Consider the following 27,115-nt stretch of genomic DNA (forward strand, 5'->3'; position numbering starts at 1 on the left):
AATGCAAAAATATGATGACAATCACCTTTTTGACGTTCTTTTATCGCGACATGCACTAGCAGCTCGGAAGTTGCCACACAGCGATTTACCGTATACCTCTAAAAGAGGTAGCTCTCTTGTGTACCAGACGTGGATATGTCTTCGCAATACACCGCAATCGATTTATTGCTCTTGGTCGCGGTGGAAGCTGTAGAATATATTACGGGGATGAAGGAGAAACGGATAAGGAAAAGATAACAAATTCGGATATCACATTCAACAGAAAACATGTTCACATAATATTAAAAACCTACAGGATAGTCAATTTGTATATAGTTCATTAGACGAGTAAGAGAATGTTCTAGATTTATGTATTATATAGTAAATAACTCATTTTATGTATAAACATTATATAGTATTTCTGACTATTAAGGTAGAGCAATTAGTACTTTGTCGTGAGATTAAAAGCGGGATAACTCATTTTGAGTAACATCATATAAATTTATATGCTTTATTTCTTAAACTATAGCATGCAGTATTTCGTTACCAGGGACATAAATACATGACATATCACACAATCCAAACCAGTAAGACTTATGTATTAACATCACGCCGTAGAATAATAGGTTCTAGGTATTGACATAGGCACACTTTTCCTTTCTTTACATTGTGGCGGTTAAATGGTGCATCTGGTAGACTTTCAAAGTCGTCGGCTAGTACGGAAATATTACTGAGAATATATCCGTTTATATAGGAAGTAGCCATAGCCTGTAATTGTAAATAGAAATGAAACAATTAACAAAGTTCTGTAAAACTAAAACAGCAAATAACTAACAAATAGAAACAGCAGCTGCAAATACCTCTTGATATGAAAACACAGCTTTTATTAAATGGAAATATCAATATCACGTAATGAAGATAGCAGTGCACTATTGTCATCTATACATTAGGAAGTGGAAATATGCTGTTTCTTAATACCAGCTGCCTATTTATAGAAAAAAAAAAGAATAAATGTCAATGCGAAAGGAATTGCAATAACCTTGTAATGGATGTAGCAATAGCCTGTAAATAGAAATAGCAATATCATGTAAAATTAAATGATACATGTATTCCTTTAATTTTAGGGGATCTTCATTTTTAATCGCAAAAGTTTCTGACTTGTACAAATGACAAAAATGTCCTTTGTTTGACTTTGCTAATTTCCTGAGCCCTGTGTGCAATTGTGCGGCATTCATTGGTCTGATTCCACCATAAGGAAAAATAAATCATCTTTAAATGAAAATTATTACCTAAGGTACATAAAGATAGCATATTTCTGGACGTTGTAATACCTTCTAATTGGAAATAGAAAAAAACAACAGTATTGATAACAGAATTAGTCGTAGCTAACACTGTTTTCACTAAAATGTCCACTGAAATAAAAATCGTTTATGCCACATAAATGACAAAAACAATTGCCCTGTCTGAGTTCGATGAACATATGTTACAAACAGAACATTGATTTAGGCGAAGAATAATTTCCGCTAAAATAAGCAAAGAGTCTGGCTTTCAAATTTAAGCACATTAACATGTTGTAAACTGTCAGGATACTAGTTATATGACCCAGTTATCATAAACAATGGTTTGGGTCCAATCGCTAAGTTGACTATGTCTTAGACTAGCTGACAAACGATGTAGAATGTCCTTTGTTAAAACGTAGAGCTGGTGAGACCAAATATCTCCTATATAGAATTTTCCTCTGGCTACCTTGCCTAAATGATTCGTTTACCAATGATTCCTAAATGATTTTAATTATGAGCTAGACAATTTCAGGGATCAGGCAAATCACTAAATGTTTTAAACTAACAATTTTCAATTAGCTCAAACTCCTATAGGCTGGAGACTCTATACTTGACTGGTCTTTTTGTTGAAGTTCCCGTCAGACAATAGAGAGTTTGAGATTTCAACCTTCGCCTTCCCCTTCAACGTCTCTTGCGAAGTTAACGTATGAAGTTGAAGTTCGATTAAAATTCCTTGAGATTTCAAACTTTAGAATGAACCTTACTTCTTATAATCCGCCCATTCAATTTATCTGTAATTATGATCGTTTTTCTCGTACATTTTAATATCAATTGTCCGAAAGTGCATGACTTTTACAAGAGGTTTTAAAAATGTAAATTAAATAAAAACATTTCAGTTAACATAATCATCGCATGGATATAAGTGCGATTACAAAAAAAATCATTTTGTATAAAATGATGTCAGTATACAATGCACATTGTAAATTATATATGAGAGGAAATAAAAATGATGATCATATCAACGTATTCTACTGTTGATGGTGTTCTTGAAATATATTACAGTTAATATTCTTTAAACAAAAACGTCAGACAACAACTACTACAAATGCATTTCTCGATATACTTTGAAGTTAAGTTAAATATATGAGAAAAAGCAAACACAAAAGGCTGTTGACTAGTATTTCATAGTTTTTCTTAAAGATATTTTTTACTTTGAATTGGTACTTTGTACATCGAATTCCTTAAAAGACGCGTTTTACTTGTAGACTGTACCTGTTGAAAATCTAACCTTTTAAAAGATATGTTGATAACATGAGCCAATATACACAATTTATAAGTACATTTAACAAGCAATTTTAAACAAATGTTAGATACCCCTGTGATATCACACGTTTTGGCATCATGACACTCAGTTTGACTCTGTATAATGCCAAACTCTCAGACAGCACAATATAATCGTGCCAAGTCACCATGTGTCTAGCGAAACAGTCAAGAACTGCTGGTGGAGACGAAAATTGTCGCACGAAATAACATGTGGGCATATACACGTATTTGTTTGAATATACTATTTCATAAGTAAAGCATGTGCAGATCAATTAATTTTGATTAGAGGGACACCAACTTTAAAGAGGGGTCACCCATTCATGGGGGATGGGGGAGGGGTTAGTCACACCGAGTTTCAAGGCCGAGTTTCTTTGTAAAATGTAAGAATCAAAAAGGGATTGACCCACAATGCCCCTCTGCCAGGCTCTGGGTCCGTGCATGTAAGGAATGGAGTTATCCCATACATACGGCTAACAGGAAACTTCTCGCATTATGATATCATAGAATCTGAAATTGTCTGATACTTCAGAAATTTATTTTCCGTCTTATTAGTACCATTTTATGTTTATAATCAAAACGCAATTGTCTTATTAAGTGTCCGACTAATATGAATTGATTTTATTTGGAAGTTAAAATAAAATGTTCCACCAAATGATAATCGCGCGTTATCATTAATTTTTCAAGTAAAATGACTGTCATGAAATGTGCCTCCTTCCAGATTTCAGTCTTTGATGCCGAGTATGTGGACAGAGTAAATGTACAAAGACTGAAGTTTTGACTTTCGTGATATCACATCTTCGGACGTTCAAAACTTCACTTCTTACGACAAAAAGGCCCATCTGGTACAACCAATACCGCCTGAGGACACAAATATGCCGTAGAAGTTAAAGTTTGAACAAAATCTCAAAGTTTCTCAAAATCAGTTGATAACTTCAAACTTCCAGGTTCAATTCAATGTATTTAGTTAAAATCATTAGCCATACACAACGTCATTATTCTTATACTTATTGATAGTGTTTCGTATCATTTAGTCCAATTATACATATGGATAATCGAATAACTTAATAAGCTGAAATCCTGAAACTAAGCTTTTTATTTCATATAGTAATAAAGAGAAGTCTTAGGCTTACTTGATATTACACGGAAAACTTTAGTAGCAACGTCTGATATAAATAAAATACACGCAAATCGGTGACGTTTTACCCCAAAATATATGAGAGACGTTGAAGGGGAAGGCGAAGGTTGAAATCTCAAACTCTCTAATGTCTTTGAATCAACAACGTACGAGTCCTATCGCATAGATTGCTCGGCCTCTGTCCTCTCAAATCTATATGAATGCCCTGACTCCTGGATGCTCAGCGCCTATATGCTATCATATGTAGCATTCAACTACCATATAGGTATATCCTCGATGCATTGGCTGTTCTTCGCCAATAATGCTGAACCTTTCTATAAGCTGGAACTCTCCTACTATCTCAGTAGATTACCAAACTCTGGGTCTCTGTCTCAGCTTCCCGATCCTCAGCCTATATATGCTATTGTCTATAGCATTCAATTACCTTTAAGGTTAAACTCCTATGCGCTGGCCCTATAGCTCGAAACCTTATTGAAATTCTGCAACTCTTCTTTAGTCTATGAACTTCAAAAATCTTCTTTTTAATAATTTATCAGCCCTGACAGGGTAACTGCAATAGTCTCCTTATCAAGGTACTGGGATAAATTATTAGTTGAATCCTCGATGTGTCTTCTTCCACCGCTGGATACCGAATGGGCTCTCTGTCATCCATCTACCTATTTATACCCCAGCAGACGTGCTATTTTTAGAACTTAATTCTGATTGGTCCAAATTTTAACATAAGGTTTTACAACGAGTACTTGCTCTATCAAATATCTGGTTCCCTTTAACTTTTGTATATGACATAATGTGCGAAGCTGGGACCCAGCTACCTATATAATGAACCCCATTCAGCCATAAATGACCCAAATCCTATTAATAACAGCAATTTAACAACAATTATAGCAATGACAACATGAAAAGGGAGTCAAGCACTATCTGTGCTTATGTGTTACGTTATCAATATATTAAATATACAAATTATTCTGACATAAACAAAGTAAATTGGTCACACAAGAAAGGCTTGTGTGAAATTGTTCTTACAGTGTTCTTAATTCGAGCTGGGGATATCAGCTTAGATGCTTTTTATACATCATTCAAGCAGAGATTAGAGTATACAATGCAGTAATACTTTTGGGTATACGGGGTTAACCCAAGCTGAACATTAGGCTTTTCCAAATACTGATGATGGGCGAGATAGTTTATTTTCAGTAGTAACCATTTTTGTTGTCAAAAGTTATATCATCTGTTTAGAGACAGAAAACATCTTTCATAATATTTACGTTTGCATATATTCTAAGTAAAATAGGAACACGCCTTTGAAGATTTTAGCAAAAATTAATGAAGTATCAAAAACGTTAAACACCGCCTATTTATTAATATGTGTGTCATTTTACCTGTTGTTTTGTTAAGAAAGTTTTAAATGAATGTGTTATATTTAGCTTTTCTATGTATATAACTGTGAATGTATTGCAATGAATAATCAGAATGTCTCTGTAGGAAACAGGGTGTGCCCCCGACTGGTACATTAGTCCCAAATAAGGTGCAATAATTCAAATGCTTGCAGTCTAAAGGGGTATAGCCTCAATATACATTTTATATAAAAGATTTATTATTCTAAGCCATATACTTTTTGAGCCATGAGCATCACGAACTATCCACTAAAATCCACTAGTTTGGCTATTTTAAGGGCCGTAACTCTGTAATTAGCGTTAAAATCTCAAGAAGAATGTCAAATGTGCAAGGTCACATCATGATAAAGATTCATGCAAGGTTTCATGAATTTACATCAAGTACTTTTTGAGCTAGGCACGTCATTAGGTGAAAATGTGCATTGTTTGACTATTTCAGGGGCAATAATTTTGGAAATAGGGAATGGAGCCAGACAAAAAATAAAATGTGCGCAGTTATATATCATGATAAAGACTCATGCACGTTTTTATCAATTTATATGAAATACTTTTTGAGCTAGGCGCGTCACAAGGTGAAAATGTGCATTTTGACTATTTCAGGGGCCATAACTCTAGAAATAGGGGGCGGAGCCAGACGAAAAATAAAAGGTGCGCACGTTCATATCATGATAAAGACTCATGCAAGGTTTCATCAATTTATATCAAATACTTTTTGAGTTAGGCGCGTCACAAACTTTTTTCGGACGGACGGACGGACGCATGGACAAGACCAAATATATATGCCCCCTCCACTGGGAGGTGGTGGCACAAATAGTAGTTAAATGTTTATCAATCTATATACTTGTAAACATACACTGATAAGAGAGAATGAAATAAATGTAATTTAGATGGCGATTGCGATTGGATGTTGGTCAAATGGCTAAGATAACAAGTCTGGCTATTTCTTGCATACCGGTTTTCCGGTACTTTCACCGATGCTGGAATACTCCATCTTACACCCCGGGATGTAAGATGACTCTCGTGCTTTAAATGACGTATTAAGAACTACATCTTTGTAGAAAATTTATGCAGTACTTTATATTCTTTTACATGAAATGAGATAGAGTTCAAATACCTTGATAGTTCCTCTTTGTTCGTCACATCTTTCTCGATTCAAAAAAAGTTATTTTATGAAAAATACATAACGTTACGTTGCAAATAATAAAACAAAACCGAACTAAACATCGTTGTTTGTCTTTCAAAACGTCATGTCGTATTTCCTTTTTACGGACGTTGATTTTCCGCGCTTTGTATAAATATGCTACTATACGAAAAGAGTGCTATAAAGAAAGTCATTCCTTTGAATTTATCTTTACTATTTTTTCTTGAAAATGGTATGCAAGAAAAAGATTCTATCACTGGCTGCAAGTGCGGATGGGAATATCCGGCTCTCAGGTAACTGTTTACGCGGTAACTCGGCGGAGCCTCGTTACCGTCAAAACAGTTACCCTCAAGCCAGATATTCCCATCTGCACCTACAACCAGTGAAAGAAGCTTATAATATCTAGTACATTTATCCATCTAAGTATTATTTTCAACAAGTATCAAATCATTACATATTTTGTTGGACGCGTTTATTAACTGTAAAAGAAGTTAAAGACATTTGTGTACCTCACAAGTGACAGACTCCTTTTCCGGATATTTTGTCTTGATCACACCCGACAGATATTCCTGTAATGAATTAAGTAATCTATTTTTGTATAGTTTAGCATGATTGATAATTGGCTTTATCCGCATTGTCAACTGAATGACAAATATTTAAATTTCCAAATTTAGTCGAGATATAATATTTTTTATAAATTACGTTTCATTGCGAAAATAATACTACAACGTTTTTTTGCAAATGCCGCCGAACAGTGCCAAGATATCCCAACGCACGATATCAGCATTGCTTTTAACATTGTGTTTGCAGGAAAAGAACAAATAACCATGATAACAATAACAAAATGATATATAAACAGTAAAGATTTTTGTGTTTTTAAAGGTCTCTTATGCCCGTCTTCCACGAAAATATTTTATCTTTAGACATATACTTCAAATGTAAAAACATCAACTCATCAAATGTTATCAACTTTACTGAATGTATAATTTAACTGTGTATATGCAGCTACATTTATAATTAAATGTCATGCAGTACAAGTCGTTTGTTAAAAAATCTTCCAGTATTTTATGAAAAAAAACCCATTTATACTGCATTTAGCTATACAGGTATAAAGTGTATACTACTTTAAACCTTCTGCATGGAACTGTTAATACACATAATCATGTTAATTGTATGTTTACATAAACTATATAATGTTTTCAAATAAGAAATTTGGGTCTAGCATACCTTTAACATTTCTTCAAACAACATGTAAACTCGAATATGTATCTGATTCCTCTCAAATAATATATAAATGCATAATCAATGGAGACTGTTTCAAACTTTTAATATAATTGTTACAAGAATTTAATAAGATCCATAAGAATAACCTTTGCAGGCATAGCAACAAGCGAAGCAAGTTAATTGCAATATCATTCTATTTGGTCGTGTCTGTTCTTCAGACCTAATGAGGATGCAAATCCATTCACTGCCCATAGCATCGGCTTAAGCGGATTCTGTTGGAATCTATCATCCGAAACATAACATATTCGTACTATTTGCGTTCAGTAAAATAAAGGAAATTGTTCAGCATGTTGTAGAAAATAGTATCAAAACTATTTTACTTACCGTACATTTTGCAAAATTGTACCGCATGAAATGTAACTGAAAAACAAACGTCATAATTATGTTATTTTTCCTTCCATCAATATTCACAATAGAGTAAATTCAATTGTTTAGTTGTGAAGTCGGAAAATAATCAGATAATTTGATTTTTTTTTCAATAAACTCTAATCCGATTTTTCAAACATTCAAAAGTTCATTTTATTGTCTATGTTGTTGTAAATATACATATTCAGGCGCCTCTGTGGCCAAGTGGTTAAGGTCACTGACTTTGAATCATTTGTCCCTGATAGATGTGGGTTCCAGTTTAACTCGGCCTCACTCAGGACGCTGAATTTTTCGTCTGACGAAGCCATTTATCTGGCTAAAGGAAGATCGGCGGTTCTACCCAGGTGCCCTATCGTGATGAAACAATGCTCGGAGTGTCGCCTGGGGTCTTCGTCTACCATCAAAGCTGGAAATAATTGTGTCGGTGCGACATTAAGCGCAACAAAATATATATGATCATGGTTATTTCATGCTATTTTGAATTGCATTACAGTACTTGTGGAAATAACTGGTAACTCGTTTCGTGAATCAAGCTAGTAGGTGTTGCTGTCGCTTTTCAAAAAGTTTATAAAAATTAATATAAATGTTTGCAACCGTGCGTTAATGCACAACGTGTTCCTTTCTTTTCCAGTGTATAAATGAAGGAGTACACAGTTTACAGAAGTCCACAAGCCTCGACTGCCCTATAAAACAAGAACTTCTTGCAAAATCACAAACGATAAGACCTACGTCCTTTAATATGTAACAATGTTACAGTGTATGCAGGTGTCTGTAGGTACGTAAAGGATCGAATAATCCCTTAAACGTCTCTTAAACGTAGTGTTATGGGGAATGATACTTTTGATCCCAACCGCCTGTGTTGTAATAAAATAATGTTTCCTATTTTTTTATGATACAAGATAGCAAGTTCATATCCCACATATTCTATACTACGACCTTCAAGAGCGTGAAAAACGTAACATTTTACGGGACACACTATATACCACTCGACTAGGTAAACTCTTTTTATTGTTTGTTAAATTTGCCATTATTTATATGACTCTTTTAGCCACTATACAGCAACATTAACATTCTTAAAATTCATACTTATAATTTTCTATAACATTGTGCTTCGCCGACGTTTTCACCCAAAATGATATCTATTGGGAAACCAAAACATGTCAAGCTCTTTCAAAAGTTAAGGGCAATCTGAGTCCATCTGAGTTTCTTAGTTCAAAAACTTATATAAACATATATGGAAACTAGCCCTATTCACTAGCGGTCATATCTATTTTATGAATCAAGAAACGAAACGTGAGCAATCTTAGTAACCAAATTATAACATGTATTTTCTAATATTCAAGTTAGGTACCTTGTTCTTTTACACAGTTCTGGATTTCATAGAGACAAATATTCTGACAAAATTTCAAACAGTGGTCTTTAGAATATTAACAAGGTTCTTCTATGCTTTGTCTTGGTGGCCAAGATGTTTATTCCAGAGAATATCGCGTTTTATTCTTAACCTCAAAGTGACACACGTTTTGACCGGTTTCATACATGTATATCAAATAAAAAGTATGATGTCTGGAGGACTGACAAGGTTGTCATATCCTAGTGACCTAGTTGTTTATGTTATAAGGATAAACAGACCGACCATATTTTATATGGATCAGGTAGAACAATTTGACTTGTATAGTGTTTACAATATCTTTCTATGATTTGACCTAGTTTGTGTTCTCACACGACGCAGTTTTCATACGGACCTCGATTTCGTAATAACATGCATTTTTGAGTAGATTAGGTTGAAAATCTACTTTTAGTGTGTTAACACTTTTTTTCTTCTTTTTTATTTGGACCAAATGATATAGTTTTTTAACCACGATTATCAATGTTTGTACTTGACCTAGATTCCTTTCATGTTTCTTACTAAATTCCACATACAGCAGGTAGGAATGTGGTCGCTGAAGTGTTAACATGGCTTTCATTTAATTTGACTGAAGAGACCCAATCCCTGACACAGCATGCTCAAGTTTCAAATCTGATTTAATTTTTTTTAAAACAAACATTATCATTATATTTGACGTAAATTAGGTACAAAATGTAGAGCCTGGTGTTTTAACAAGGTTTTTCGAACATTCATGTATCGTTTTACCTTTTAAACTCAAATAACATAGTTTCGAACTTCAACTAGATTTTATAAGGACAAATATTCCGATCAGATTTTACGTATATCTGGTAGAAAATTTGGCCAATCCAGATTTTTTTTCTATGATTTGTCCTAGTGAGCTAGGGTTTGACCCAAAACGGTTTAGTTTCAACTTTGACCTAGATTTCATAAAAAAAATATTCTTATCATATTTTATGTAGATCATGTAGAAAATGTAGCCTCTAGAGTATTCAGAGGTGTTTTCAATTATTAAACCTATAGATCTGATTTTATCCCAGACGACCAAATATCAATGCGTCCGAAATTTTATTGATGCAAACATTCTTACCAAGTTGTATTCAGATTGGATAAAAAAGGCATTTAGACTGTTATGCGTAAAATTGTCTTCAGTCCTCCTTGGCCCATGATTTACTATAGCCAAAATCTTAAGGACGCACATATTTTTCACAAAAACATTAAGGTGCTAGAGTAAAATCTTGTCACTGCTGCATTGGACCGAGATCCTGGAATGCTAAACATTCTGTGTAAGTGTTATGGAGACTTGTCAAGAAATGTGTCCTCTAATGTGAGAGAAACGTAGACGTTTTCAGCATTTTGACTTATACAAGGACTATAACTGTGATGTAAATAAAGAAATCTTGCATACTGTCTAACTTGGTCGAGTTGTTCATACTAATACATTTTATGTAACTATACTGATTGCAAAAGATATGGCCGCTAATGGTCCCAATGTGAAATATGGACATTTTCACTATTTCTCGGGTGATAACTAGCTTTAACACAGGGGTCTCTAATGTGTTTTCAGTAAAATCAGTGATAGAAAACGGACGGACAGACAATGACGGACGACAGTGATCACAACAGCTCATCTATAACAAATTGTTGCGAGAGTAAAATAAAAACATCTTAAACGACATTAAAGAAAAGAAATTAACGAAAACTTACATTTTCAAAATTTCATGCTTGAATACGATTGGTCTCGAGTGCGATAATTCTGCCTGTTTGTTTAAATGCAAACTGATTAAAATTGTCCAGTTATGTAAAAAGTGATTGATAATGGCAGAGCTAAGTATAATCTGTTCTTCTCTCTAGAACAGAATAGCATTCCGGCTATATATATATATATGTATATATATATATATACAGTAGAGAGAATTCACCACCACAGTATACCAGACGAAGTACGGCAAAGCGCCTAGTAGTACAAACGAGCGTGCACATTCTACAACAAGTCCACTAAACCATTAGGATGAGGTTTGATGTTGCTTTATATAAACACCCGAACTATACTACACATTTGCATATATACTGAAGTCTCTGTTATCATGGCTCAAAAATCAGCGGTGATATTTTAGTCTTTTTAACAGATTTGGATTAGAGAAGATGTATTTTCTCTCTCTGAAAGTTAACTGGATCTCAAGGATACATTGAATAATACAGAGATAGTGTGCATTAAGGGATATAGTTAGTTTCAGTTTCCTTTTCCATAGGTGAGATCCGTGAGGATACAAGTTCGCATTATAAGTCATTATTATTCAACTTAACTATATTACACACTGTATTAGATCAATTGCACACATCTTACGAAACATGTAGAGCTATTACAAAACATAACTGAGCCAATATGAGAAAAGCAGGGCCAATATGAGGAAACAGGGCCAATACGATATTCAAGCATATTGATTGGTCCAAAAAAGAGAGGGCCAATACGGAGAAGTCACTTCTGTTAGATTTTTAAATGACGCCATTTGTTTTACATCAAAATGATACATTACAATAGTTTTCACATTTTTGACAAAAATAATATCTTACAGGTTCATGTAACAACCAAGTATGAACGGGCGGACGTATGATGTCGATGTACTTCTTTTAGATTATAACGATACTTTCGGTTATTCGGTATTGTGTATAAACAAGTGTTCCTGTCAGAAATTCTGACAATTTTCAAGGAAAATATTGAGAGAATTTGCGAAACTCAGACTAATTAAAAGGATGAGACTTATCTAAAACAGACATTTAGATAATGTGGATTATTTTTGCAATATCAATAGCGATTCACATGTTGGAAAGTGGATGTTGCGAACACGAATGTCAGTTGTAAACTGCAAACAATTTCGGAAAAGAATGAAACGAGGCATATAATATGTGCTTGGTTGGTTGTATTATCTTGATCAACACACATGTGTACAATTTTGTGTCTCGTTGTCTGCAGTCTAAAACGAAATGACATTTACAGCAGTTTTTATCACAGTTCAAATGATAAGATACTCACTAGAGAAAAGAAATAGGAATTCCAAATAAATAAGGTAAGTTCCAGTTACTGCTGATTATGTCGAGGCATGAAAATATCTCTCAAAATTATTCTCAAGTACCTATATACTTCCAATTCTGTTTTACTGGCTAAAATGGTTATGCTTTCGAAAATAAGTCTAAACAATTTTTTTTACCTGGATGTGCATAGCTGCTAGAAGATATCTAACAGAGTTCGTATGGTGTTACCGCCAATATTCGGAAGTTGAATAATAATATTGTCATTAATCAAGCGATTTCATATTTGCCTAGTTATTTGTCCTCGGACAGTCGTATTGGCCCTCGGCCAATACGACACCCCTTGGACAAATAACAAGGCCAATATAAAATTGCTTAATTAATTACACTATATTATAAGTAGAGAGAATTTATGCGAAATAATCACCACCACAATATACTAGACCAATTATGGCAAAGCGCCTAGCAATACAAATGAGCGCGCACATTCCACAACAAGTCCAATAACCCACCAAGAGTAGTTTCGATGCTGTTTTTATTTACATACCGGTATATATCTTTTTATCAAGTGGATATATCAAACTTCTAGGTTAACAAACATATATACTTTTAATAACTAAATATTTATTCTAAAAGATTTGTATACTAACCGATGGAAGTCTGTTCCTCCTTCCAGAAAATATAATCAGAGCGTTGGTACTAATGAACTGATCCCCAAATGTTTGCCATATCTTTTGCTGCAGCATTATATCTCGCTGAAAAAAGTAAAACAAGTCAGGTATCAAACAGATACAAAATGTATATAAGCACACTCAGCAATATTGATAAGAACGACAATTGTAACTAGCATTCAGGTGTAATAACTCAGTCTCTCCATAAAAACCTTTTTAAGACAAATCACACAAAGCTTTAATCCAATTATATTTTAATGTGCACTAAAGTCATAATTATAATGCATAATTATTTAGAGCAATGTTCTAAACTGATAAATTTCTCTTGCTTTAACACATTTATGATTTCAGAGTACAACTGTAACAATCAACTAGGAAATCTGTTGAAACACACACTGACCCTAGCTGATTCAAGAATTCTGCAAAAAGTACTACAACAGAAAGAAAAATACCAAATATCTTAATCTTTACAAAATTACACCACCATCATTTTCATCTGTAATAAAAGTAATGTAATCATCATTACCCTTTGAGTGATATTTGATAATACGGGGTTATTGATCAGTGTTGAGTACAATACTGAATTCAATAAGACGAGTACACAACAGTAATAACCCATATTTGGACGAGGCGATGCTTTAAGGCTTCAGTTTGATTTCCGCAAAAAAGAACACCAGTTGACATTTTTTATATTCATTTTTTGTTTTAAGTGATTTGTTGCAAGAAACCTATGTTTGATTTTATACTAAAATCACTGTAATTTTGAATCCTTTGTACTTTTGAAAAGATATATAATATATATATATATATATATATATATATATATATATATATATATATATATATATATATATATATATATATATATATATATATTCTATTCACTACTTCAGCTATAGCGCTATTAGTAACGACGACGGGAAAATGTCTTTATTGCTGCGGCGACCCGCGGTCATCTTGTTTGAACTTTTAAAATATTTAAGAAACGAAAATTCATATTCTTATGCTCATAATATGACTACAAACTTCAATATGAAAGAATAATTATCTTTTAGCCAAATCTGAAGGCATGCTGTTTTAAAAGATACTCTGAGTTATATGAATAACATATTTCCCGATTGTCAATTTTGAAACCAATACCCAGTTATCATTCAAAATCACCAATTTGAAGAAATTACGTTATGTTAACTGAGGAAAACCTTCCAACTTGACACTTGAATAATGTAGATATATTTTATTTTCAAAAGTAAGCTTATTGAATTTTAGCATCGTTTTATTGACCTGAATGCCTACACAAAAAATGTTGTTTTTTTTTTTTAATTTTGCGAAAGTTGTTACTTAGCTGTGCACGTACAATTCGTAATTTGTTATTTATTTTCGCTTGTTTTTTTGTTTTTTTTTTTTTTGGTCGAATTTAATTTGTATTGTGTGTCTCGAGAGGTCTGGCATTTTGTGTCAGAAAAATGCAGAATACATCTGAATTAAATTTATGATTCACATTTATTTTAGTCCTTAACAGACATAGTCAAAAGATTAAACACATATTTAAACGTTATAATGAGTAATAGGATAAAACAAGCTTCGCGCCTTTCAATTTTGAAACTTAACCCCGATTATCATTCAAAAGCACCAGTTTGAAGAAATTACAATATTGTATGTACTGCGAATAGCTTCGGGCAAGGTATAAACTCGGCTTGTGTAAAATGTTTCGTTCCATGTTGTTACAATACCACTAATTACTTTTTTTGTAACAAAACCAGTGTAGACGTATCAAGATGCATAAAATAAGTAGAAAAAATCGATACTCGCGTTAAGGTAGTATAAAGGGAAACAACCATACTGAAACAATTTGGCTAAATAATCAATAGACAATACTCTTCAAAACACGACATGAAATTGATTTTTTTTCCTTTTTAGTTCCACTATTAGGAGAAAGGTGATGCTATATCGGTATCGGCGTCGTCGAGAGCTTTCTTGATTAAAGGTTTTCGGCAACCTTTGTATATCTTTGTTACTATTGCTTATATCTTACTGAAACAACTTCACATAAACATTGTCCAACATACAAACAAAGTATGTGCATGGGCTGGGCTCATTATACCTAAGGTTAAGGTCACCAACGTGTTATACTTTGGTTATTTTTAAGTTTAAAGTTTTTCGGCAACCTTTGTTTTTCTGTCATATCTTTTTTGCTATGACTTATGCCTTACTGTAACTTCACTTAAACATTTTCCAGTACACAAACAAAGTATGTGCAGGGGCTGGGTCTATTATACCGACGATCAACGTTTCCAAGTTGTTATACTTGGAATCATTTTCGTGTTATTTATTTCGAAAGCTTCGATTATAGAAAAATCTTCGTTGCTTTAAAAGATAAGAAATTTCTTTATTGGCATCATCTGCAAGTGTGGTTACAATCCCCATAACTCTAATTGTGTTTTTTGACAGAATTATGCTCCTTTTATACTTAAATATTATTTGCAATCTTCGTTTTCTGGATATAGCTTTAGTACAATATAAGATAATGATTTGAAACTTAAATGTATCTTTATCATTAGCGTCTGTTATAATAATACGTAAATTAAATGAAATGAAATAAAGAAATAAAAATAAAGTAAATGAAAATAAATAGAAATATGATTTGAGTTTAGCACAATCTTAAAGTTTATACTTTCTGTGCATGTAGTTTCTTCGGCTGTTTTAATTCTATCAAAATAAGAATGTCAGTACCCCTTCCATAACTGACCTTTAACCCCTCTGAGTAGTAGGGTCTTTTATATTTTGGTGTATCTTTCTCTTAAAGTAGATGTCTCCTATTTAGATATAACTTCATTTTACTATCAAATCACCAAGTAGCGGAGAGCGCTGTCTTACTTTTTTTTAAACATTTCATGAATATTTACAACATGTGATGCTGTAACTCTCTTCCCCCTACCAACACCCACGCTCCAGTTTTCTTATTTAATAGTGATTTCTTAAGGACATCTGTTCTTTAAAGTTCAAGTGTACATGCTAAACAGCGACACTTGGAGCTAAACTAATTAAATATTTCGTTCTGGTTACCTTTCAAGCTCATATTTCAAATAACTCTACATAAATCTAAAAGCTAAGCCTAATACAGTAAACATATCCCATTCAGAGTAATCATAAATTAGCACTAGCTTAAAACATGTATGCATTAATGACACTTGTACACCTAAAACATTCGTTTTCTGCCAAATTGATCCCGACTAATTAACTTATTTGCTTCTTACATCCTTAACGTTTTGCCGGATATATTTCTTTGCCAATCCTTACCACAAAAGCAGTCGGTGGGGGATAACAATTCATCGAATTTGCTTGATTTTATTTCAATCCCTCTACGTAAATAATTATAATGAATTTGTGTTTTGCATGCACGTGTGCAGGTGGCGTTACGCGTAGTCTAATTCCAATGTGGAGTGCTATATAGAAAACAAAACGTGGGTGTGTTTTCACGTTGAATTAAAAACTAAAGCCTCGCATTTTATCAATTGCACTCAATATGATAAGTAATGCACATTTTACCCTTTTCTTCAAAAACATTAAAATTTTATTTAACCAATATTATAGACCGCTTTAACTCGACCAGTATCCCCAGTACTTAAAAAGGACTTGAACGCCAAAACATTATTAAACTGTGATACAAAAATTATGTAATGTTTTTTACTCCTCCAACACCACAGTGTATAGACTCTCTGTACGCCCAAACGGAAGTCGCCAATAACTATGCGTTCACTTTCTTTTTTCAAAGTTTTGAAAGCTGTCAGTAGTGAGTATTTTTATGTTTTTCTTTGGCTATTTGAAATAAATATTCTTGTTGTATATATTTTTTAATGTATGATAAATGTCTCTGCAACAACCTGCCGTTAAGTAGACATTAACACATGAAATTAAAACATATTTTCACCCAAAACCTAGCAGGTCAAAGCAAAAGACGTTGCACTGAGGCTAAAAATGCCCATTGTTTAGGAACTGCGCGTGAAATACGTGTCAGAACCGCGTCTGAATGTTAAATTATAAATTCATGCAAATGAGTTTATACCTATAAATATGAATTTACAATCCTGAATTGTTTAAATATTGTTTAATTCAACATGCAAAAAACTGTACGCCTATTCAATAAAGAAATTACGACGTGTTTGGGCTTGTAGGCAATATACACTGTACTTATTGAATTTGTAAATATAAGTTTTGTATTACATTTTACTTGCGACAGTGAAACAGTATTTATTGGTCTGTTTCACCAACGATGTCCTTGTCTTGGACAAGAAATAGAATCTGTGTACGTGTTTCCGTTAACATACGAGAAATATATATATTTATTCCGCTCAGCTTGACAGGACACTTTGTTTTGTTGTTTTTTTCTTTGTATTTTCAGCTCGACTATTCGGGGAATAGCGGTGCTATTCTATTCGCCCCGGTTTCGGTTAAAGTTAAGTTTTTCGGAAAACGTTTTCCTGTCACATCATTATTTTTTACTTTTGCTTATACCTTGCTGTAACTTTACATAAACATTGTGCACACAAAGCCTTTTTATGCAGGGACTGCCCATTATACACAAAGTGAAGGTCACTCAAGGTGTTGTACTTGAAATTATTTTTTGAGTTTAAGCTCCGCCATCAGACAAACGTGCTGTCTACATGAAAACTTTGTACTATCAAAGTGTCCAAAATGAGTCCGCTTATCTATCTTCAAGACGGTGGTCAGTTTAATGCGTGTAGAACAATTGATTTAAACATTAGGAGCCAGGTCATTTTCATTTTGATTTGTAGCGATTACTGCAATAATTATTATGCAAAAGAAAAATAACTGGATAATAGCTTCAATCTGCTTGATTTTGACTGATATCAGCGGTGATTTGGAGCCTGATATTAAATTAAAACGCGGTTGTGATGTAATCCTTTGTTAGTTTTGTCCATTAATAGGTTATTGTACCGTTACCGTTCTATACACACGATTATTTTACTATACCTGTCCATTATTAACCTGTAACTGTCCATTCTTAAAATAATGGATACTTTAAGAATGGACAGGTACGGGTTAATAATTGACAGGTATAGTTACAACCTTGTACGTTGATAGATAGTTGATAGATCAACTTATGAAATTCAAACGTTTCGAAATATAAACTGCAATTTTCTACAGAACTTGTAGCTGCAATAAAAAAATTCTGAAGGGGAACGTATGGCTTTATCCTAATTATCAGTCAAAAAAAAAATCAAACAATGTGCCAAAAGTAATTAAAGAATGTTAGTTTAAATCTTAATCCGTTAGAAAGTAGTAAAGTCCTCTTTATCCTAAATCGCACTGGAAAAGTATCGGAGATATACATCTCGTATGACATTTTGAGTCGCAAAAAGATAAAAATAGGCAACGTAATGTAAAAACAAGAGCTGTCGGAGAACAGCAATGCTCTACTATTCAACAGTCTTGTGAACTGAATGTATATCAAAGTCGGAAAGGGGCATAATGTTTTAAAATTGCAAAAAGGGTTATGGAACCTGTACAATGTATATCAGCCCACGACAATGGACAGTTGTGCAAGTTTCATCCAGTTCTCATCAGTGGGTACTGAGATACCAGCTTACATACAGAAATTTAACCAAAAATTGCTTAGTCGAAAAAAATGGCATAATTTTGTAAAAGTGCAGAGAAGAGTTATGGAACCTAAGCACTGCATGTCAGATCATCACAGCGAACAAGAATATGATATTTCAACCCATTTCAATTAGTAGGTACTGAAATACAATCTTACATATAAATTCTTAATAAAAATATTCTAAATCGTAAAAGGGGCATAATTTTATACATATTAAAGCAAAATAGAGTTATAGAACCTAGTATGCAGTGTAAGTCAATTTATTACAGTGAACAAGTCTGTGAAGTTCAATCCATTCCGACAAGTGGTCACGTAGATACCAGCTTGCATACAAAAATTTAACCAAATCGGGACGCGGACGCCGACGCATGGATAAAATAAAAAAAGCGGAAAACCAACCACAGGTCGCCAATCACAACATAAACGAAAATGATGCAGGTTTGGCTTGACTGAGCCTGTTCATGGACGGTATTGGAAGTGCAATTTAGCCATTTAGCCCCGGGTTGAGCAGAACTCAACATTTACACATGTTATAAGTACCAAAATATAATTTAGAGTCATTAACAGATGTATTCATTGGGCGGTGCACATGGAACCTTCAATGATGCATAGAGTGCAATTCCATGAAAAGCGGCGTATGTCCCCAGTAAAAAATAATGGCTGTGCCCTAAACGAGAAAACAATGAGCAGAATTAAACAAACTGGTGTCCAATAGCTCCACCGATTCTTTGAATAGTCGAGCTAAAACATAATTTGTCTTTCTTTTTCAAATGCTACAGACCTATCTTTTTCATGCAGTGACCTTGTAAGATTGTTTGAATTTTTGCCATAACTGACATTTGTTGCAGTATACCCAGAAATGTGCAATTTCACCTTTCTACTGCAAAGACAAAAAAAGCGACATTAAGTTCCCTAAAATGTTTACTGCACGTTCGGTATTACCAGAAAAAGTGGCCGTAATTAATTTAACAATACAATTTACTTGCAGTAACGATGTAATTTATTGTAATAACGAAATATTTTCTCGTAAAAACGAGATATGAGTCATAACGAGTAAAGATCTCGTGTGATACGGGTATTTTTTTCCTAATAAAATTGAAAGAATACGAGATAAGAATGATTGTATTGTAATAACGATAAAAAATGCATACATACATTTTTAAATGTCTTCACCTGGACCCGTCTTGATTTATATAACACTGAGTGTAAACTCAGCACGAACAAAGCATGGACAACAATTGATACATACATCATACGGCCAAGTTAAATTTTACTTTTTGTAAAGGTACTTCAAATCATTCACAAATATGACAAAACGAGATATTTCGAAACGTTCCTAAGACTAAGAATCAGCACTGAATATCATTAATGTTTAAAAAAACTTTTAATTGCAGTAAATATTTATATGTAGTCTAAATTAAACTCAATTGTCTTGGTATTTTTATTCAGCACAGAGACACAAATCGATTAACTGTCTTTGCCTTAAAGAAGACAATATTAGATACATTATATAATATCACGACAATCTTGATTTTTTCGACCGTGTTTTAAGTCAGAAAAAAACCTCAAACTATCCATTATGTGAAAGAATGGACAATCTCGGCGCGTTGCGCCTCGATTTGTCCATTCTTTCACATAATGGACAGTTTTCGGCTTTTTTCCTTTACATAAACAGAAATTACCAATAACCGCGCCGACGGCATACAGCTGTTTCTTCTGTGATAATAAAGTTCCCGAGGTAAAGTTCGAACAAGTCTCTGAGATGCCGGAAATGGATTAAACACTGCGATGTGCCACGTAACGATTATATGAATGTTAGTGATTTATGTGTAAAGAATCTAGTCATTATTACAAAAATAATTTCAAACACTGCAGGTTAGAGTTTATTAGGACGCATTTACTAAATTGATTTAGTCGCGCGGCTGTGTCGCGCTAGACTAAATTAATTTGATAATTACTTACTAATAAACACTAACCTTTACGAAAAGTGGATTCGAAACTGCAGTAATAACATATAAACTGGTCCATGACTGTTACGAAAACGAAAGAAAACTATTACTTTTTAACTGTTGGTTATCCTAAAACAAACTTTAAGTCAAATTATTGAAATATATGAATGAAAAGAAGTTTTGAATAGGCGTACAGTTTTTCGACTAAGCGTTCAGTCCGGATTTTAGAAATTGCGATAAGGGGGCCAGTAATGTATCGACTAGTAGGACAGTCTATTTATTAATGCGTAAGATATTTATCTTCGAAGTAGCAAAGGTTTCAATTCTTTGCAAAAGCTCAAGATACATGTATTTCAAGAATGGATAGTTTCATTACAAAATCGAACAAATGCCTTTACGTGATTTGACTTGAAATGAAGTATATTAAGAGTTTTAATAGGCGTGTTTGGTATCTACGTAAACAGTACCTCTTAAATAATACGTAGATTAAAAATACTCTTACTTTATGCGATATTAACGAAATAAACAATGGAAATCCAAGCCATCCGCGACAGCAAAAATTCGTGTTTTGATATTTTCTATGGATATGATTTTTGGTATGATAACATACATAACACGGACCTTCCAGACTGGCACCATTCGAAATATTGTAACCACACTTACCATGAAAGTAGAACATTTCCAGGCTAAATTTTAAGCTGGCTTTCATTCATTTTTGCAATTTTGACGTAGATCTAAAGTAAATGGTAACATATCTGCAGCATCTTGTGCTTATTTGTAAACGTTTCAGTGCATCAGTTTATATCTTTTAAGAAACATGTCATTTCGGAATCCTTAAAACCTTGCAACATTTTTTCATGTGGAATTTATTAATTTTAGACACAAATAATTGAGTTCACAAAAGTCTCTGTACTTTCAGAAGACGACGCTTATCCACAAGACAGAAGATGGGACAATTGTACTCAAGGTGAGTACATTTAAGAAAGTATTATTTATTAAATAATAATATTAACTATATGTTCGCAGTAAGATGCAATATCGATCAAGTTTGTATTATGAAATACTTGAGAAAAAAACAAACTAAAAATAAATCTGATCCTTTGATTTTCCATTTTTCTTAAAAAAAAAAAGAAATTTATATTGATAAGACGAGTACATTCACGGCCTGGTAATGTATTCTGAATCATGGGCCTCAAATAATATTTCTTTGATTGCTTTGTTTATAGCGTGCTTAGTTTGAAATTTAATTGAAGATGATCGGAATCGATCGGTAATGATCCGTTCGCCCATCATTGCATCCGTGTGTCCGTCCTAAATTGAAAATGCTTATAATTCAAAAGTAGTTTTAGCTAGAATCATATCAAACCTCACATAAATATCTATAAGCATATGACATTCACTCATGTTTATCCTGGTCAAACGTCAACTGAAAGCACGATGTTGCTGAAATATTTTTATGTATTTAGGAAGTCATATGTCAGAGATAATATTGATATTTTAGCATTTGTCTTGGTATCTTGTTTTGCAGTGGTTTACCGCTTTAACTAGACTGCCTCATTTGATTGATTATTTAAAGTCAAATGTCGAAGAGAAATATAAAGTACGAAGTCAATGCTGAGATTCTCTAAGAGAAAGGCTAAAGTATTCTTAGGTCAAGTCCGTCAGCTAGGATTTCTTAAAGTATTTGAAAATTGGAAACATTTTCAAATAAAGATTTATACATCGAAAAATATGATCATTTCAATATTTGATAAAAACTGAGGCGATATTTTCATTAGCAAAAATAAACAAAATGGGGGAATTTATTAAATTTCTATATATATTTGTTTGAATCTTATTCACTTATTTCTGTAAAAAAAGTTGTGTATTTTTTTAGAACTATAAGGAAAAAATTGCAATGGCTGACATCTTACAATCAAGAAACATTTGATATAATCTATTAAAGGGTTTGTTTCAAAGCAAGATCAGCATTGTGTAAATGAGACACAAATATGGCTGCCTCTATGATCAGCCGTTTTCTTAAATTTCTAACTCCCACCGTTTTTAATTATGGTCCGATGTTAAAATTCCATTCAGCGTTATGAAAGTCTTGAAGACGGCTTCATTTAAACTTAATATCAAACATACCTTGAACTTAAATATGTGTTATAAAGGGTATAAATGACAACTATTAAAGATAAATTTCAAAATAATCATGTTAACTTTGAGCTCTATGGTGCGTTGCGTTTCAGTAACATGGAATTAGGGTCTTTATAACTTTAAATGATCTTATTAACATGGACGTGTTTCCTCCTGGATGTCTGAAAAAGTCCACATTCTACAAGCAAATAGCATCTTAGTATGCCGTCTTCACTCATATGAACTGCTACTTAGTTTATATTTAAGGATAAGACATTTATAGATAGTATTTATATAATTATATTAATTTGATTTTATAATGTCATACTGCTGTGTTCATTTGTATTTTTCCTGGACAAACACAGTTAATATAAAGAAATATTATTGTCGTGAAATATCTTTATTTTAGATAGAGACTGTACTTTGTTGGATTTTTATTTTTATAAAGCAATAGAAGTTGGAAAGTTTTAAATACTTTTATGGTCAAACAAACTTGGTTTTTACCTGATTGTACGTCCCATCTGACGTTCTTGAAAAAAAGAACAACTGATCTGACACAGGTATGTAAAATATTTTTCAGACAATTAAATGTAGCTGTCATTGGATACAATGGGTCTGGGAAAACTTCATCTATGCCATGAAAGATATGCTACCTGAAATAGACATAAAAAGACTAGGAGCGGATGATTATCGAGAGGAAGTCATTCCCACAAGAAGGACCAATGGTTTCCTTAGAAGCATATTTGGCAGTGACCAAATGTTATTTTGGGAAATCCCTGCTGCAAAGATGTACGTGACAGAGGGTACATATGTACTTGCAGATACAACATTTAAAACTGATCCAGTGTGTTTTTTGTACAAGAACAGACTTACTGAAAGTGACATGCGTCTCTTGACGTATCTGCATCAGCTATGTCAAAACTTGATAATTGTTCGAACATGTATCGATGAAGATGTGCGTAATTATGAACGAAGTCATCCACAAACTCACAAAGAGATAGATATTCTCAGTATAATGCAGTCATACATGCATTGGCATAAACGTATACTTGAACAGTCAGGAAAATCAGGAAACAAAATCTATACGTTTTTGGTTTCAAATATTAAAAGAAGACAATACGACCAAATTGCGTTACGAGACCTACTAATAAACACTTGTCGCAGATCAAGAAACATGCTTAATCGCAGTTTCATCCACCGATCAGACATCTCTAGAGTTTTGAAACCATTTACTTTTGCCGATGGAGAAATAAGTAGATACAGGTATACATGTATATTGATTCGTATTGAGTCTGTCACCTTTTATTAGAAGGCTATTTTGATTTAACTGATATGAGTATTATATATAATATATTATAGCATTTACGCCTATAAGATCCCTAATTTTTAAATTACTTTACCAAACCTATGACAAACAGATTTCTAAACATTTACTTGAAAATATTGTTAAATAGTTGATTCACACCCACTGAGGAAAACATTTGAATTTAACAAATCTAAAATGTCCAGTCATTAAATCAGGTCTGTAACAAGACTCTACAGTCAAAAGTTACGAACTTGTCAAAAAATTTAGACGCGATGGTTATGTTGTGGGCCTTGCTAAAACAAAACTACTATTAAAGCAATTTATGATTGATCCGATATTTCTTAATTGATATGAGAGTTATCAAAGTACTTAAGTTTTAAGGCTACAGCTGAAGGCGAATAACCCAGAGTTTGATATGTGAATTGTCCTGCTTTGTTGTATTTCTGTTAGAAACTAAATATCTGCTTCACGTTTAGTTCGTCATTTTGTTTTATAAAATCATAAGTGTTTTTTCACCATTTTAAAAGATATTTAATGTGTAAAGTTAGGACTAACGCCTATAGGCGTTTCTTCTAATTCAGGAAATACAACGGACCTGCTGCCAGTTGCAGGGAACAATTGCTAAAGAAAGCACTAAAGGCTAAAGACTTCTACAGTGGCAAAGGGATTGTAGGTTTGCACGGGTATTTTAAAGAAGAACTAGAAACGTTGAAAAACGTCACCATTAACATTGCTATAACTGGGTCGTCTGGCACTGGCAAATCGTCTTTCATAAATGCTATTCGCAATTTGACTGCGGATGACAACGGTGCGGCAGAAGTAGGTGTAGTTGAAACTACAATGGAACCAAAGAGATTTGTTCTTTCATACAGAAACAACTTGCAACTATGGGACCTTCCTGGTGTAGGAACTGTGAGAGTCCCTAAGGACAGTTACCTAAAGAAAGTCAATTTTGAAAAGTACGACTTTGTTATTATTACGAGCAAATGCAGAATCACCGAAGATGAAGTATGTCTTGCACAAGAACTGAATTCAATGAAAAAGAGATTAGCTTTTGTTCGTACGCATATTGACAACGATGTTGAAAATGGAGGAAGGGAATTTCAAAGAAGAGAAGATGTAATAAAAAGTATCAGATCAAACTGTGAAGTGGAGCTGCAGAAAGCAGAATTGCCACTTATACCAGTTTTTTTTATAGATAACTTTGAAAAGAATGCGTATCCAGATTTTGCAAGATTGGAGCAGTATATGTTGATCCAGTGCAATCTTCATAAAAAAGAAATGTTGCTTTCTTGTATTTCAGACTTAGCTCGAGATGTTATAGAATCCAAGAAAAAACACCTGAAAACTAGAATTTCTTCCATATGTGATGAAATAGCTAGTATTGATTCCTATGCAGAACAAAATAGTCATCTTAGAAATGAACTTAATGACTTTAAGAGCTACCTTTTCCTTCAAATTCCTACCCTGAAAATTGACGCGATGTATACAAACGTTTCAGATGAGGACTGGCATCATGTCTTAACCATTCTTGATCAAGACCCACCAGAGATTATTCAGTTAGTTGATGCATTGACATCAAGTACAAGAGGAATACCGCTTTATGGAAAATATAAGATAAGAAAAGCGTGTCGCCTCTTCTTTACTAGTGCCTTGGAACAGTTTGCGAAAACTTCTGTTACAACATCCGAAACTATGATTAGAGGGATGAAAATACTCCAGGACTAGGTTTTTACTGCGGTAAACTTCTCGAAAGACTGTTTAAATTGTCCTCTTTATATTTGGAAGCCCCTTTCACTCATAATCCTAGTCTCATAATTCTTATGATTTAAAGGGATTTTTGGTAACAGCACTGTGATTTGAAATTTTAAAGTGTCACATTGGTGAAAAATAAAATAAAGATTCACGATTATGAAAATTGGTTAGTGATATGGACAGAGACGGTGAATTAGCAGTCAAAATATTAAAAATAGTTTGTTTGATAAGCAAATGAGCTGTAAGCTAAAATGTCGGAGTGGTATTCTGAATCAAGAAATTGGAAGGTAATATCAAACTTACATTTAGGAAGCAGGTCATTTTCTACCTGCCAATAGCTTCCCACGGCCGAGTGGTTATGGTCATTGACTTCGAATAAGTTGCCAATCACCGGTTTGAGTTTGTTTAAGACTTCACTTGGGGTGCAGAATTCATGTGAAGAAAAATAAAATAAAGATTCGTGATTATGAAAATTGGTTAGTGATATGGACAGAGACTGTGAATTAGCAGTCAAAATATTAAATTTTTTTGTTTAATAAACAAATGAGTTGTAAGCTAAAATGTCGGAGTGTTATTCTGAATCAAGAACTTGGAAGGTATATATAATATCAAACTTACATTTAGGAAGCAGGCCATTTTCTACCTGTCAGTAGTTTCACACGGCCGAGTGGTTATGGTCATTGACTTCGAATAAGTTGCCAATCACCGGTGTGAATTTGTCCAAGACTTCACTTTGGGTGCAGAATTCATGTGAAGAAATCATCCAAACGGCTTACGGAAGATCTGTGGTTCTACCAAGTGTCCCGTCCATGCATGAGACAATGTCCAGAGGTACACCAGGAATCGTCTTCAAACTAAAAGGCTAGAATTGTTGCCATAAGACTAAAATGTTGACGATGTGCCTGTCAGACTTAGTAATTAGTATTCATGATCTGTCACAGAACGATTTTCTCTCATATTATATATCACTTTGTAATTACTTTGATAGAATATTGCGGTGTATAACATACCTATAAGCTCGAATTGAAGATGTTTTGTTAGTATTGTAAATAATAAATATGCGTAATTTATTGTAAGGAAATAAGTTATTTTTAATCGATGCATTACTTATAAACAACCTTTAAAAAAAACTTTTCTTTGATGAATTCAATTTTGAAAAAGAAGCACAAATGGCGTTTAATTCCTTAAGCAAGTATTATTTGTGCCTTAAAAATGGAAATGATGATAATCATAAATAATAGTACCTGTCTCAAGATATAGATATTCGTACAAAGAAGACATTTTCTCAGATTAATGATATCATCTCAAGCCAATAAGCCAATAATCTGACTTATAGTATTTCGTCACATGTTTATTTTTTGTTTGTTCCAGATATCTATATAT

The 27,115-nt window shown here is 33.3% G+C and overlaps 2 protein-coding genes across 5 annotated transcripts; one reads left to right on the forward strand and one right to left on the reverse strand.

Moving 5' to 3' along the window:
- Positions 1–521: 521 nt before the first annotated feature.
- Positions 522–13,509, reverse strand: LOC128552435 (uncharacterized). Of its 3 annotated transcripts, XR_008369077.1 has the most exons (5): positions 12,964–13,509; positions 8,494–8,582; positions 7,858–7,893; positions 6,759–6,818; positions 522–747 (listed from the first exon to the last, which is right to left on the reverse strand). XR_008369077.1 is itself a non-coding variant. In XM_053533475.1 (4 exons), the coding sequence occupies exons 1-4, from the start codon at positions 13,057–13,059 to the stop codon at positions 574–576; spliced, it is 366 nt and encodes a 121-aa protein (XP_053389450.1). In that variant the 5' UTR covers positions 13,060–13,509; the 3' UTR covers positions 522–573. The 3 variants fall into 3 exon arrangements, 1 of the variants encoding a protein (XP_053389450.1); XR_008369076.1 differs by having other exon boundaries at positions 7,858–8,582; XM_053533475.1 differs by lacking the exon at positions 8,494–8,582.
- Positions 8,531–27,115, forward strand: LOC128552434 (uncharacterized). Of its 2 annotated transcripts, XM_053533473.1 has the most exons (5): positions 8,531–8,674; positions 11,138–12,351; positions 21,473–21,520; positions 23,252–23,934; positions 24,559–27,115. In XM_053533473.1, exons 4-5 carry the CDS (start codon positions 23,309–23,311, stop codon positions 25,703–25,705), a joined length of 1,773 nt encoding a protein of 590 aa, XP_053389448.1. In that variant the 5' UTR covers positions 8,531–8,674; positions 11,138–12,351; positions 21,473–21,520; positions 23,252–23,308; the 3' UTR covers positions 25,706–27,115. The 2 variants fall into 2 exon arrangements, with proteins under 2 accessions (XP_053389448.1, XP_053389449.1); XM_053533474.1 differs by lacking the exons at positions 8,531–8,674; positions 11,138–12,351 and having other exon boundaries at positions 20,300–21,520.

This window comes from Mercenaria mercenaria, unplaced genomic scaffold (assembly GCF_021730395.1).
Source record: "Mercenaria mercenaria strain notata unplaced genomic scaffold, MADL_Memer_1 contig_2800, whole genome shotgun sequence".
NCBI lineage: Eukaryota > Metazoa > Mollusca > Bivalvia > Venerida > Veneridae > Mercenaria > Mercenaria mercenaria.